Raw genomic sequence first — 12,500 nt, 5'->3', positions numbered from 1 at the left:
TCTTCCTCATCCACCTCTTCCTCCTTCCTCCTCCTCCTCCTCTGCCTCCGCCTCCTCCTCCTCCTCCTCCTCCTCCTCCTCCTCTTAGCGCAGCATTTCTCTAACTCAGGGGGGAGGGCTGCTGACGGAGTTGCTGACTCCTCACCTGCATCTTCCCTCAGAGTAGCGAGCACCGCACACCGCACACCGCACACCGCACGCCACACCTTTGCTAGTGGAATCAGCAACTTACTGTATGAGACTGCACACCCCATTTGTTCCCCAAAAAGATGATTGATAATAGTGTGTGCAGTTATAATGCCCAAGCTGAGGGAAATAATAATGGCCTACATGCTTGTTAAAAATGTACCCCCATTTGTCACTGTCAGAGCTGAATCAGTAAAATTGTCTGCCTGTGCTCTTCATTCTGTTGACTTCTGATGCTAGTGTTGTCCAAAAATAAGGCCATAAAAGAAAGCCAGTAAATGCATATGCAGAGAGAGAGAGAGAGTGAGAGAGAGAGAAATAGAGAAATAGAGAGAGAGAGAGAAATATAGAGAGTTATTTGAACAAGCAGCCCACACACACTTGAGCGGGCAAGTAAGAAGGAATCCTTGCTCTTTGGCCCTCCTCCCACAGCATGGCACACACACACATAAAACACACAACGTCATTATCGTTCCCTCACAACCCAGCGAGCCAGCGAGCCAGCGCTCTAACCATCCAACGGCAAGCGTCCACATGTTGCTCTTCTACAAGTGAATGTGCTCGCAGGCCCCTGAGTTAGAGCTATTTTTGGCTGCGTAGTGTGTGTGTGTGTGTGTGTTTTAAAAGCGGATTTGGAGTTGTCTTCCCCCCCTGGTTAGCCATGGCTGTCTTCTGTACCTGGTTTTCTCTCTCCGCCGTGGCCTACTGGTTAGGGCTTCGAGCTTGTAACCGGAGGGTTGCCGGTTCGATCCCCGACCAGTCCATGGCTGAAGCGCCCTTGAGCAAGGCACCTAACCCCTCACTGCTCCCTGGGCGCCGCTGTTGGGCAGGCAGCTCACTGCTCTGGGTTAGTGTGTGCTGTGTGTGTTCACTAATTTACGAATTGGGATACATGCACAATTTCCCACACAGGATCAAAAAGGTATATGTACTTACAGTAATTTCCTGCATTTAAGCCGCATTGTGTATAAGTTTTATGCAAGTTAAAAGAAACAGAACCATATAAACACCATATTAACTGCCCCCTGTGTATTAACCTCAGCTGAAGAAATTTAGCAAAATCAATGTATAAGCTAATAGTGGGGAAATGACGGTACATAGACAGCAGGCATTTCTCTGTGCTCAGACTGACCTGCCCGAGTGCCCAAGAGTCCCCAGTGCCATATGGGGAGCCTGTCTCTGGACACATGAATATGCCATGAGCTCTCAGACCTGACCGCCAAACAGCTAGCGCAAGGGTGCAAGAGAGTCCTACCATCTCAACACACACACATACAGCCTCACACACAGCCTCATATACACACGCACGCACGCACGCAAACACACACACACACACACACACACACACACACACACACACAGAGAGGCAGGCAGGCAGCGGTAGTGGTAGTGGTAGTGCACCAATCCGAGACAGAGGAAATGGCTGCCATGTTTCCTGACTGAAAACTGGTGTGTGAAAATGCGCTCCTGTTCTCGCCGTCTCTGCCACTGCTGCCTTCCTCTCCTCCGTATTCCAGTCAATGTGCTCTCAATGCTCTTCTTCTGCCTCTTACTCTCTGTCTTTCTTCCCTTTATTCTTTCTCTTGGTCTCATCCCTCTCTCTCTCTCTCTTCTCTGTGTCTTCATGCTGTCCTGCTGCTGTTCTCTTCTAGATGAATGACGCTATGGGCTTTGAGCTGCCGTGGGTTTACTTTGTCAGCCTGGTCATCTTTGGCTCCTTTTTCGTGCTGAACCTGGTTCTGGGTGTGTTGAGCGGGTGAGCACTTTGCTTTCTTTCTTTTTCTCTCCACCTCTCCCTCTCTAGTTCCTTGTCCCCCCATCTCTGTGTGCCCCCCCCCCCCCCCCTTTAAAGGTAAATGTGTGGGGTCCCTGCAGGTGAACGATGCCATGGGTGGAGGAACGCCATCCATCTACTTTGTAAGCCTGATCATTCTGGGCTCGTTTTTCGTGCTCAACCTGGTGTTGGGTGTGCTGAGTGGGTAAGAGGGCAGTGCTATGTGTGCCGTGCCCGTGTGAGGGTGGTTTGCTGTGCGCTCTCTTTTCTCTCTCTCTCTCTCTCTCATTCTCTCTCTCTCACTCTCTCTCACTCTATCTCTCTCTTTCTCTCTCTTTCTCTCACTCTCTCTCCCTCCCTCTCTCTCTTTCACTCACTCCCTCTCTCTCTCTCTCCCTCCCTCTCTCTCTTACTCTCTCCCTCTCCCTCCCTCCCTCTCTCTCTCTCTCTCTCTCTCTCTCTCTCTCTCTTTCTCTCTTGCACGCGTGTTCTCTTGCTCTCTGGCTCGCCCTGCCCAGTGTGTCCCAGTGTGACGTGTGATTAGTGATGGGCTGGGGGGGGGCTGGGGGGTGTCCCAGTGTGACGTGTGATTAGTGATGGGCTGGGGGGGTGTCCCAGTGTGACGTGTGATTAGTGATGGGCTGGGGGGGGGCTGGGGGGGTGTCCCAGTGTGACGTGTGATTAGTGATGGGCTGGGGGGGTGTCCGCTGTGTGCACTGAGGCGTGCCAACCATAACAAACAGCAGTCAGGCTGGCCCTGTGGAGAGGGGGGGGGGGGGATGGGGCCCTTTCCCAGGAGCCGTTATTGATCACATTACACCAAGTCAGAGGCGGCAAGACTCCCAGGGTCTCAGAGCAGCCTGAAAGTGCTGGAAAACACTTCTTGCTTTTTAGCATCCAAGCATCTGCGCTGAGCGCTAGTGCTGATTTAATGGCCAATGATGGTGGAGAATAATTCACCCTCGACTGAACTGCCACAAGTGATCTGTCTTGTGTATCTCTCTGTATCACAAACACAGATGTGTGGATGGAACCTTACAGTAATTTCCCGCGTATAAGCCGCATTGTGTCTAAGCCGCAGGACAGTGTTTTATGCAAGTTAAAAGAAACAAAACCATATTAATGCCATATTAACTGCCCCCCTATATTAACCTCATAGCTGAAGAAATTTTGCAAAATCAATATATGAGTTGCAGCTAATAGTCGGGAAATTACGGTAGTGAAATACTCTGTGTTGCCGTGATAAGTTTGATATGGAAGTTGCTATTCCTTGACGATGCTTTTGTGTTCACCATATGCGTGTGTGTCTCAGGAGAGTTGGCAGCTCGGCGCTCAGTAAATGAACCTGCAGCTCGTGCTGTGTGCTGTTTCAGCAGAGAGGCGTAGTGCTGAAGCAGGTGCAGATGTTCAGCCCTCCGAGCGAGAAGAGCACACATGTAGTGTTGTGCTTACACACCGTCTGTGCTGGGGAGGGAGGGGGGGGGGGGGGGGGGGGTAAGACAGGTGGTCAAAAGGTGAGGATGACGGGCGTCTGGTACACCGTGATGCGGGCGGGCCGTGGGAGGATGTGATGTCGCAGGATGGGGCAGAAGTGGACGGGACAGGACAGACGAAGGGCGGAGAGAACGGAGCGGAGGTGAGGGGGGAGGTGAGGGGGGAGGAGGTGAGGGGAGGAGGTGAGGGGAGGAGGTGAGGGGGGAGGAGGTGAGGGGAGGAGGTGAGGGGGGAGGAGGTGAGGGGAGGAGGTGAGGGGGGAGGAGGTGAGGGGAGGAGTCGCACGTTCTGCAGCGTCACACGACGAGGAGCCGCGCAAAGACATCGGAGAACAGAGGAGAGAACAGAGGAGAACAGAGGAGAACAGAGGAGAGAACAGAGGAGATGTGCTGGATGATCGATGTGAAGATAGAGGGGGAGGAGAAGAGGAGAGGAGGAGAGGAGGAGAGGAGGGGGAGAGAGAGAGAACAGACGGCAACAGAAGGACACATTATGAGGAAGAAAACGAAGGGCAACTGTGTGTGAGAGAGAGAGGGGGAGAGAGGGAGAGAGAGAGAGAGGGATGGAGAGGGAGAGAGAGGGAGAGAGAGAGAGAGGAGAAGAGAGAGAGAGGGAGGGAGGGAGAGAGAGGGAGAGAGGAGTGAGGAAGAGAGAGAGAGAGAGAGAGAGAGAGAGAGAGAGAGAGGGGGAGATGAGGCAGACAGGTGACGCACGAGCGAGGAGAAGCAATGGGCACTCGGTGCCGACTCGACTCGCCGTCTCACCACGGGGAAAGACGACCCCATTCTCTCCTCCCCACGCTCCCTCCTTCTCCTACCAACACCAGAGAAATCTCCTATACACACACACACACACACACACACACACACACACACACACACACACGGGGCGAAATTAATCTCATTGCCTCGGCCTTCAAGTCCTTCCGGCTGTTCAGAGCTGTAGGATATTAATACTCTTCCTCCAAAGAGGCAGCAGACTCCCTGTCCTACTGAAACACACACACACACACACACACACACACACACACTCATGAATATTCTCACGTTCTCTAAGGCGCTCACTCTTCAATATCCTCTTATGCATGCGTAGAAACACACACTCCTCATTGATACACAAGAACTCTTTCCCAGGAAGGCTCAGCGCTGGGATTTGGTCACAACTCAGAGCTTTGGGTCCAAGCTCGTGGCCGTGTGGTCTCAGTCAAATGCCCACCTTGCCTCGTCTTCTTCAGCGTCTCTCTGTGGCGTTTCACTGTCGCCACGCGGATAGCAAACTGATCCAGGATCAGCATGAGAGCCTGTACGGTTCAGGGGTCCACGTGCTCGCGGGTCATTTCCTGCACGGGTCATTTCCTGCCCTCTGCTGGCCAGTCCCTGAGGGATTACAGTCGGGCACTGACATGGACCCGGCCCCCTCTGGTGGTCGCCGGTGGAAGTGGCCGGCTTTCTCCTCTTAATCCAATAAGAAAGGGATTACACTGTGGCATTTTGATGGATAAGGTTCCACTCCAGATCAGAGAGGGGAGATGAGATTAACACATTATGGACTGGATGTTAATATCCTGCAATTTAGCCCATATGGCCTGTAGATTGAAAGGTCAAGTTCATGCAAATAAGTGTTAATGATAAATACAGAGGTCTTTGAGTGTGTGTGTGTGTGTGTGTGTGTGTGTGTGTGTGTGTGTGTGTGTGTGTGTGTGTGTGTGTGTGTGTGTGTGTGTGTGTGTGTGTGTGTGTGTGTGTGTTTGTTTGAGTGTGTCTGTGTAAACCCTCTAAGACCAAGGGTGCCAGATCCTGAACTGATTGTGTGTGTGTGTGTGTGTGTGTGTGTGTGTGTGTGTGTGTGTGTGTGTGTGTGTGTGTGTGTGTGTGTGTGTGTGTGTGTGTGTGTGTGTGTGTGTGTGTGTGTGTGTGTGTGTGTGTGTGTGCCAGAGAGTTCTCTAAGGAGAGAGAAAAGGCCAAGGCGCGCGGAGACTTCCAGAAGTTGCGGGAGAAGCAGCAGCTGGAGGAGGACCTGAAGGGCTACCTGGACTGGATCACCCAGGCGGAGGACATCGACCCCGACAACGAGGACGAGGAGGATGGCAAACGCAACCGTGAGCACCCACACCTCCGCACCTACAGTACACACACCATCACACACGCCACCATGCGGCCTCACACGAGTAACACTTGTGAAATGGCCGCTGATTTGTTAGACTTGCAGGATCTTCTCAGGTCCTAGAGTGCCTGCGCACTTTTAGAGTCAAACTTCTCTTTTTGGTCATTAACTCACAACATCATTCAACCCAAGACATTTTAAGAATTCACTCCTGTCATAATGTCTATAGATAGATAGATAGATAGATACTGTAGGTAGGTAGATAGGTAGATAGATAGATAGATTGCCTTAGATAGATAGATAGATACTGTAGGTAGGTAGATAGATAGATAGATAGATAGATAGATAGATACTGTAGATAGATAGATAGATAGATAGAGTCTTTATTATTTAGTCTTTATATAAGGACACACATTGAATCAGTGGTGTTGCATTCGTATAGGACCACTGGGGAGTGGTGATGCTGTGGTATTTGAGAGGCGATTCTGACTGAAAGGCTTGGATAGCCTGATAAAGCGTGTGTATGTGTGTGTGTGTGTGTGTGTGTGTGTGTGTGTGTGTGTGTGCGCGCGCTCTGCAGAGTGCTGGCATGCGCACACACACACACACATGCGTTAGCATGGGGCTGTAACCTCAGCCTGCATGCACTGTGGCTATAGCACCAATGCGTCCACACTGCAGCGCTAATCCACAGCATTTGCTATGTGGGTCAGCACAGACTGACAAAGCCATTAGATCAATGCTGGATTTGGGAGGGGGGGAAATGACAACGGGGAGTATTTCATATCACACACACAGACACAGAAATACACGCTTAGAACATAACGCACACAGCGCGTGGGCGCACACACACACCACACACACACACACACACACACACACAGGCACGCACACGCACACACACACACACACACACACACACACTCAGTTTTCACCGCCTCTGTTTGCAGAATGCCATCTTTGCTGCAGTAGTCCTACAGTACATGGGAGCTGGAGCTGTGAGTGTGTGTGTGTGTGTCTCTATCAGCAGGATATTATTTTGTGAATGAGAGAGCTCACTGCTCACTGCTCAGTTGCTGCGCTGGAGTGATCTGTTTAGCTGTGCCCTCGGAGTGTGCCTGTAGCGCAGCAGAGAAGGTTAAAGATGACTCACACACACTCACACACACTCACACTAGTAAATAACACATCATGAACAACTTTAAGAGTAGCAAAAACATAATTAGTTGAAGTTAGATGAGGTCCTTCTACAATTTTGTTGTTTTTCTCCTCTTAGATGTGTACTCGTGAACACAAAAAATTATTTGTTGAAGTTAGATGAGTTCTTTCTACAAATTACTTGTTTATTCCTCATAGATATTTGTGAACACACAAAAAATAATTTGTTGAAGTTACTGTAGATGAGTTCTTTCTACAATTTTCTTGTCGTCTCCTCCTGAGAGGGTATTCGTGGACATAAAAAAAAATGTTGAATCTTAATGCAGTGAAGGTGTTTCTTTTTTCCTTCCCTGGCTATTTTTGACCCTGGAACAGATAATACATCAAGTGTGCGCCTCGTGGGAGACTAGTCAGCACTTCTGTACAAATGTGTGCGTGCAGTGCAGTGCGCCTCAGCAAGAGCTAAAAGCAAGTTTTGGGTTCCTAAGTCTTCTTCACTGCGTAGCGTTAGACCAGACGCCCAGAGAGCACAGAGCCTGTGTCCAGCTACAGAGAGCCTGTGTCCAGCTACACAGAGCCTGTGTCCAGCTACAGAGAGCAGAGAGCCTGTGTCCAGCAGCACAGAGCCTGTGTTCAGCTACAGAGAGCCTGTGTCCTGCAGCACAGAGCCTGTGTTCAGCTACAGAGAGCCTGTGTCCTGCAGCACAGAGCCTGTGTTCAGCTACAGAGAGCCTGTGTCCTGCAGCACAGAGCCTGTGTTCAGCTACAGAGAGCCTGTGTCCTGCAGCACAGAGCCTGTGTTCAGCTACAGAGAGCCTGTGTCCAGCTACAGAGCTCTGGTCCCCTGGTTCCCCTCCTGTGCTGGTCCCTCCTCTCTTACAGTAAAAGAGAGAATCCCGCACACTGTCCATTAAGCATGCAAACATTTATTCATGACGTACCGAAATGTCGTGAATAAATGTTTGCATGCGCAATGGACAGTGTGCGGGATTCTCTCTTTTAAGTAGAACTGGTTAACCTATTCCAACGCACCTGTCCCGACAAAAGAGGTGTGCAAAAGCGCTGGTAAACTAAGAAGGTCCCTCCCCTCTCCCAGAAGACTGTGGGGGGGGGGGGGGGATCATCATTAGTATCTACTGTACCAGGCACAGGCACAGACCTATCAGAACCCTGACAGCTTGTGTGACATCTCCCCTCCCCTCCTGTTGGCTATATACAGCAGACATCACATCACTGGGCCTCTTGTCAGATGTCCACTGCAGGGTGATGGGCACATTATGGGCTTCTGTCTCAATAAAGGTGTCCTCCAAAGTCTGCTGCCTCCGCTGGTAAGGTGCCTTAATGAGGCAGCTGAAGGAAGGAAGGACACTGAGTGTGTAGTCGGAGTGAGTAGCTGTGTGAGTTGTCCCCCCGGTCAGCCAGGCTGCTGCAGGGACTCGAGGCGCATGTCCCCCCCCCCCACCCCCCCAGTGGACCTGCTCACCTCCAGCTTGACCGACCGACCGACCGCACTTGTGTTGTGGCTTTTGGTGTCTCCCGCTGGAACAGTGGAGGCTGCACGCTAACACACACTTATGTGGCCTAGCTTACGTGTACACACACACACACACCTCACACGCACACACACACGCACGCACACACACACACACGCACGCACACACACACATGCACGCACACACACGCACACACAAACACACATGCACACACACATATGCACGCACACACACACAAACACACACGCGCACACACACGCACGCACACACCTCGCACGCACACACACACACACGCACACACACACACATGCACGCACACACAAACACACTCACACACACACACCTATGCAGTCAGCTCTGTTTGGCTGAGTGCCTGGGGTGTTAGCGTTGTGTGTTAGCGTTGCTCCTCCAGCATCTCTCTTGCTCCTCCCCCCTGACACAGTGTGACTAACAGCCGTCCACTTCCTCCTCCTCCTCCTCCTGCGATCCGATCCGCTCCGCTCCGCTCTGGGCACTGGTGCTCGCCCGTTCACCTCGCCTCTGGTCATCCGTCTCTGTGTGTGTATCTCTCTGTGTCTCTGTGTGTGTGTCTCTGTGTGTGTGTGTTTTGCTGGTCCTGTGTTGATGTGTGGGCTCACTCTCGTCCCCCCATGTGCCGTGACCGTGCCATGCCGTGCGCTGGCGTCCTGTCCACCTGTCCACCTGTCCACCTGCCCGCCCGCCCGCCCGCCTGCCTGACTGACCGTTCTCGGGCTGCCGATTGCTCGCGGGGGGCCTTGCATGCTGTCGTCCGGCCGGCGCGCTCTCAGGGGTCACTCTGGCTGACCTGACGGAGAAGAGGAAGGGAAGGTTTGGGTGGTTCAGCCAGTCCTCTGACACTCATGGTAAATCCCCCGCCCTGCTCCCACCCAACACACCCCCCCCCCCACCCTCCACCCTGTCTGATTATGCTCACTCAGTCTACCTGTGTGTGTGTGTGTGTGTGTGTGTGCCCGCGCGTGTGTTTGTCTGTGTGTGCGTGTGTGAATATGTAAGTGAGTGTGAGTGTGTACGTGTGTGCTTGTGAGTATGTAAGTGAGTGTGAGTGTGTGTGTGTGAGAGAGTGTGAGAGAGTGTGAGTGCATGTGTGAGAGTGTGTGTGTTTGTGTGTTTGTGCATGTATCAGAGTGTGTGTGTGTGTGTGTGTGTGTGTGTGTGTGTGTGCGTGTGCTTTTGTGAATGTCTGTTTATGGGAGGTGGTTGTACACATGTCTATAAATGTTTATGTTATGTTTGTTACAATAGGTGTGTTTTGATGTACAATAAGAGCTGTGGTGTATTGTGTTTTGTGTTCTGCTCTCCTTGTGCTGTGTTTGTGTGTGTGTGTGTGTGTGTGTGTGTGTGTGTGTGTGCTTCCCCTGTATGTGAATGCCTTAACACTCTCTCCTCAGCCTGCTGTGAGCTGCTGTATTGTTCCTCCGTGGCTTCTGTTTCCCTGTCGTCAGCTCCTTGTGTGTTGTTCCCGTCGTCGCTGATAACACCTCCCTCAGCATCCATGCATTCCTCACAACCGGCTGAGCTCGCGCACCGCCACCGCGCGCCCATTACCCAGAGACAGAGGGATGCAGAGTGCAGAGGAAGAGGGAGGGAAAGAGAGAGAATATAAAGAAGAAAAAAGACACAAAAAAAAACTACCAGAGAGAGGGAAGCTATAAGCAGAAGACAAACATGAGAAACCAGAAAGGAAGATTTAAATTAACTGAATCATATACAGCAACATGGAGAGAGACAGAGAGGAGGGTGTGGATAAAGTCTCTCAGTGGGAGACGAAGACCAAAAGTGCCCCCTCTCCCCTCCTCATGGCTCTCTAGACTAGAGCACACTAGTGGGGGTGCGGATGGAGAATTGAGGCTAAGCTGGGCTCAGAGGCCCACTCCACGCACTCAGCTCGGCCTGGCAGACCCATCACAAACACTCCAGCATCTCCAGACACGTCCACCTCACACCATCACTTATGCCCATCTTCACCAGGGAGAGAAGGAGAGAGAGAGAGAGAAGAGAGAGAGAGAGAAGAAGAGAGAGAGGGACAGAGAAAGAGAGAAGAGAGAGAAAGAGACAGAGAGAGAGAAGAGAGAGAAAGAGACAGAGAGAGAAGAGAGAGAGAGAAAGAGAGAGGGGGAGAGAGAGGAGGTAGAGGATTTCAAGATAGAGAAATGCTCACTGGGAATAGTTGTTTCCTCCTCCTCACCATTGCCATGGTTATCATGTGTTGTCCTGTAGCCATAGCAACACCAGGAGGTCAGCAGGTTCAGCTGTCTGCGCTTGAGAGTGGCTCAGATGTGAGATGTACAGTATGCTCTGACCACAGTATGAATGCTGGGGGATTTAAGCGGTCATGTGACTAACGTGGCAGAGCGGTCACTGCGGTCATGCAGATTTGCAGGCGTGTCCTCGGGTGGTCTTTTCCCGCAGAGCGTTGTGCAGAGTCAGGAGGCGGGTCCAGATGCTGAAGAGGGGCCGGTGCTGATGAGAGTGGGGCGGGTCCAGATGCTGAAGAGGGGCCGGTGCTGATGAGAGTGGGGCTGTGCTAGAGTAGTGGCACTGTGACGCCTGCTGCTGAAAGTGGACCAGGGCAAACAGGGACACAGAGGGATGCAGGCCAGCCTGATTGCCATCTGTGACTCACTACTTAATGAATCAATATGGTCCTCCGGTGACCTGTTAGTGGGTCACTCTGCCACAACACAGCGCTTTAGCATCCCGTCTTCAAGTCAACATGAAGCACACAGCATTGTGAAGAGCAGGGCCGGCCTATTACAGTAAGACTACCCAGGTTATCAGAGCACTGGAAAAGAAATGAGAGATATTTACAAGATGGGCGTTTATGAAATGTGTTGCCGCCAAAGTCCTTGTTGCTGGAACAAGATGCATGTGGGTTTTATCTGATTTTCTGATTTCACTGTTTGTTCCTCGTTTATTTGTTTGTTTTGAGAGGGGTGTTTCTTTGAAACATCTGAACCTTTCTGTAGTAGGCACTGTTCTATTGGAGTCGGTGTCAAGTTGAAAAAGCAAGCAGGCTTTGTTTTTTGAGGGTGTGCTGTTTCCTTGCTTTTGTGTGTGTGTGTGTGTGTGTGTGTGTGTGTGTGTGTGTGTGTGTGTGTGTGTGTGTGTGTCTGAATGACTGTGTGTGTGTATGTGCGTGTGTATGAGTGTGTGTCTGAGTGACTGTGCGTGTGTACTGTATGTGTGCGTGTGTGTGTGTGTGTGTGCTCGGGCTCCATGTCTCGTGTGACGTGCGGCTTGTGTTTTGCGGCCCCAGCGAGTGTGCCAGCCAGCGAGACGGAGTCGGTCAACACGGAGAACGAGAAGGCCGAGGAGGAGAAGACGCCGTGCTGCGGACCCTTTTGGTAAGAGCACGCCCACACACACACAGCCATGTTCACCGCCACCGTCAACACTGACCTTTTGGTAAGAGCACACACACACACACACACACAGCTCCTTTTGGTAAGAGCACGCCCACACACACACAGCCATGTTCACCGCCATGGTCAACACTGCCCTTTTGGTAAGAGCACGCCCACACACACACACAGCCATGGCCACCACCATGGTCAACACTGACCTACACACAAGCTGTGGATGTACCCTTTTGGTAAGAGCACACACACGCCCACACACACAGCTATGGCCACCACCTTGGTCAACACTAACCTTTTGGTAAGAGCACGCCCACACACACACACACAGCCACGGCCACTACCTTGGTCAACACTGCCCTACACACACGCTGTGGATTTACCCAGTCTCCAGTGGAAAAGACCAGGGAGAGGTCATAGGGAATGGGCAGTGTGCAGTGTGTAAGAACAACATGGCTGAAGTGTAAAGTTTCATTATGTAACTGGCTATTGCTTGACTGAAAGAAACAGAATGGAATGATTACCTCAGATTGATAACCTTAATTCAATTCAAATTGGTGTACCATTAGTTTAATTCAGTTTAATGGTTTTGTTTGACAGGGACCGTGCATAGAATAGCTTCTATTACCAGGGTCAGCTAAATAGCTCATTTGCACCTGTGGTCCCTGAGCAGGATGTTGAAAATGTTGTACAAAATACTGTATGTCAAATCGAGGGCTGGGAAGCAAACATTTTGGTCAAAATTTACTTATATACAGTATATCACCTGAAAGGTCTTGATGAACTCTTTCTAACAAAATTATAGAAGTACAATATTTAGAAATATAAAGTTACTGAACAAAAACCAAAGGTCTTTAACTGTGAACATATAGAAGCAGTTGGATTTGTTTTGGC

At 51.0% G+C, this 12,500-nt stretch overlaps 1 protein-coding gene across 1 annotated transcript in view; it reads left to right on the top strand.

Moving 5' to 3' along the window:
* cacna1da (calcium channel, voltage-dependent, L type, alpha 1D subunit, a) overlaps positions 1-12,500 on the top strand; it is a 98,803-nt gene that overhangs the window by 37,807 nt on the left and 48,496 nt on the right. Inside the window, exons 7-9 of the mRNA XM_062544911.1 lie at positions 1,839-1,942; positions 5,389-5,552; positions 11,507-11,594. Of these exons, the coding sequence (XP_062400895.1) occupies positions 1,839-1,942; positions 5,389-5,552; positions 11,507-11,594 (356 nt within the window). The remainder of the gene's footprint in view (positions 1-1,838; positions 1,943-5,388; positions 5,553-11,506; positions 11,595-12,500) is intronic.

Source organism: Sardina pilchardus, chromosome 9, assembly GCF_963854185.1.
Source record: "Sardina pilchardus chromosome 9, fSarPil1.1, whole genome shotgun sequence".
In the NCBI taxonomy this organism is placed as follows: domain Eukaryota; kingdom Metazoa; phylum Chordata; class Actinopteri; order Clupeiformes; family Clupeidae; genus Sardina; species Sardina pilchardus.
This window is presented reverse-complemented; position numbering and strand designations above follow the sequence as displayed.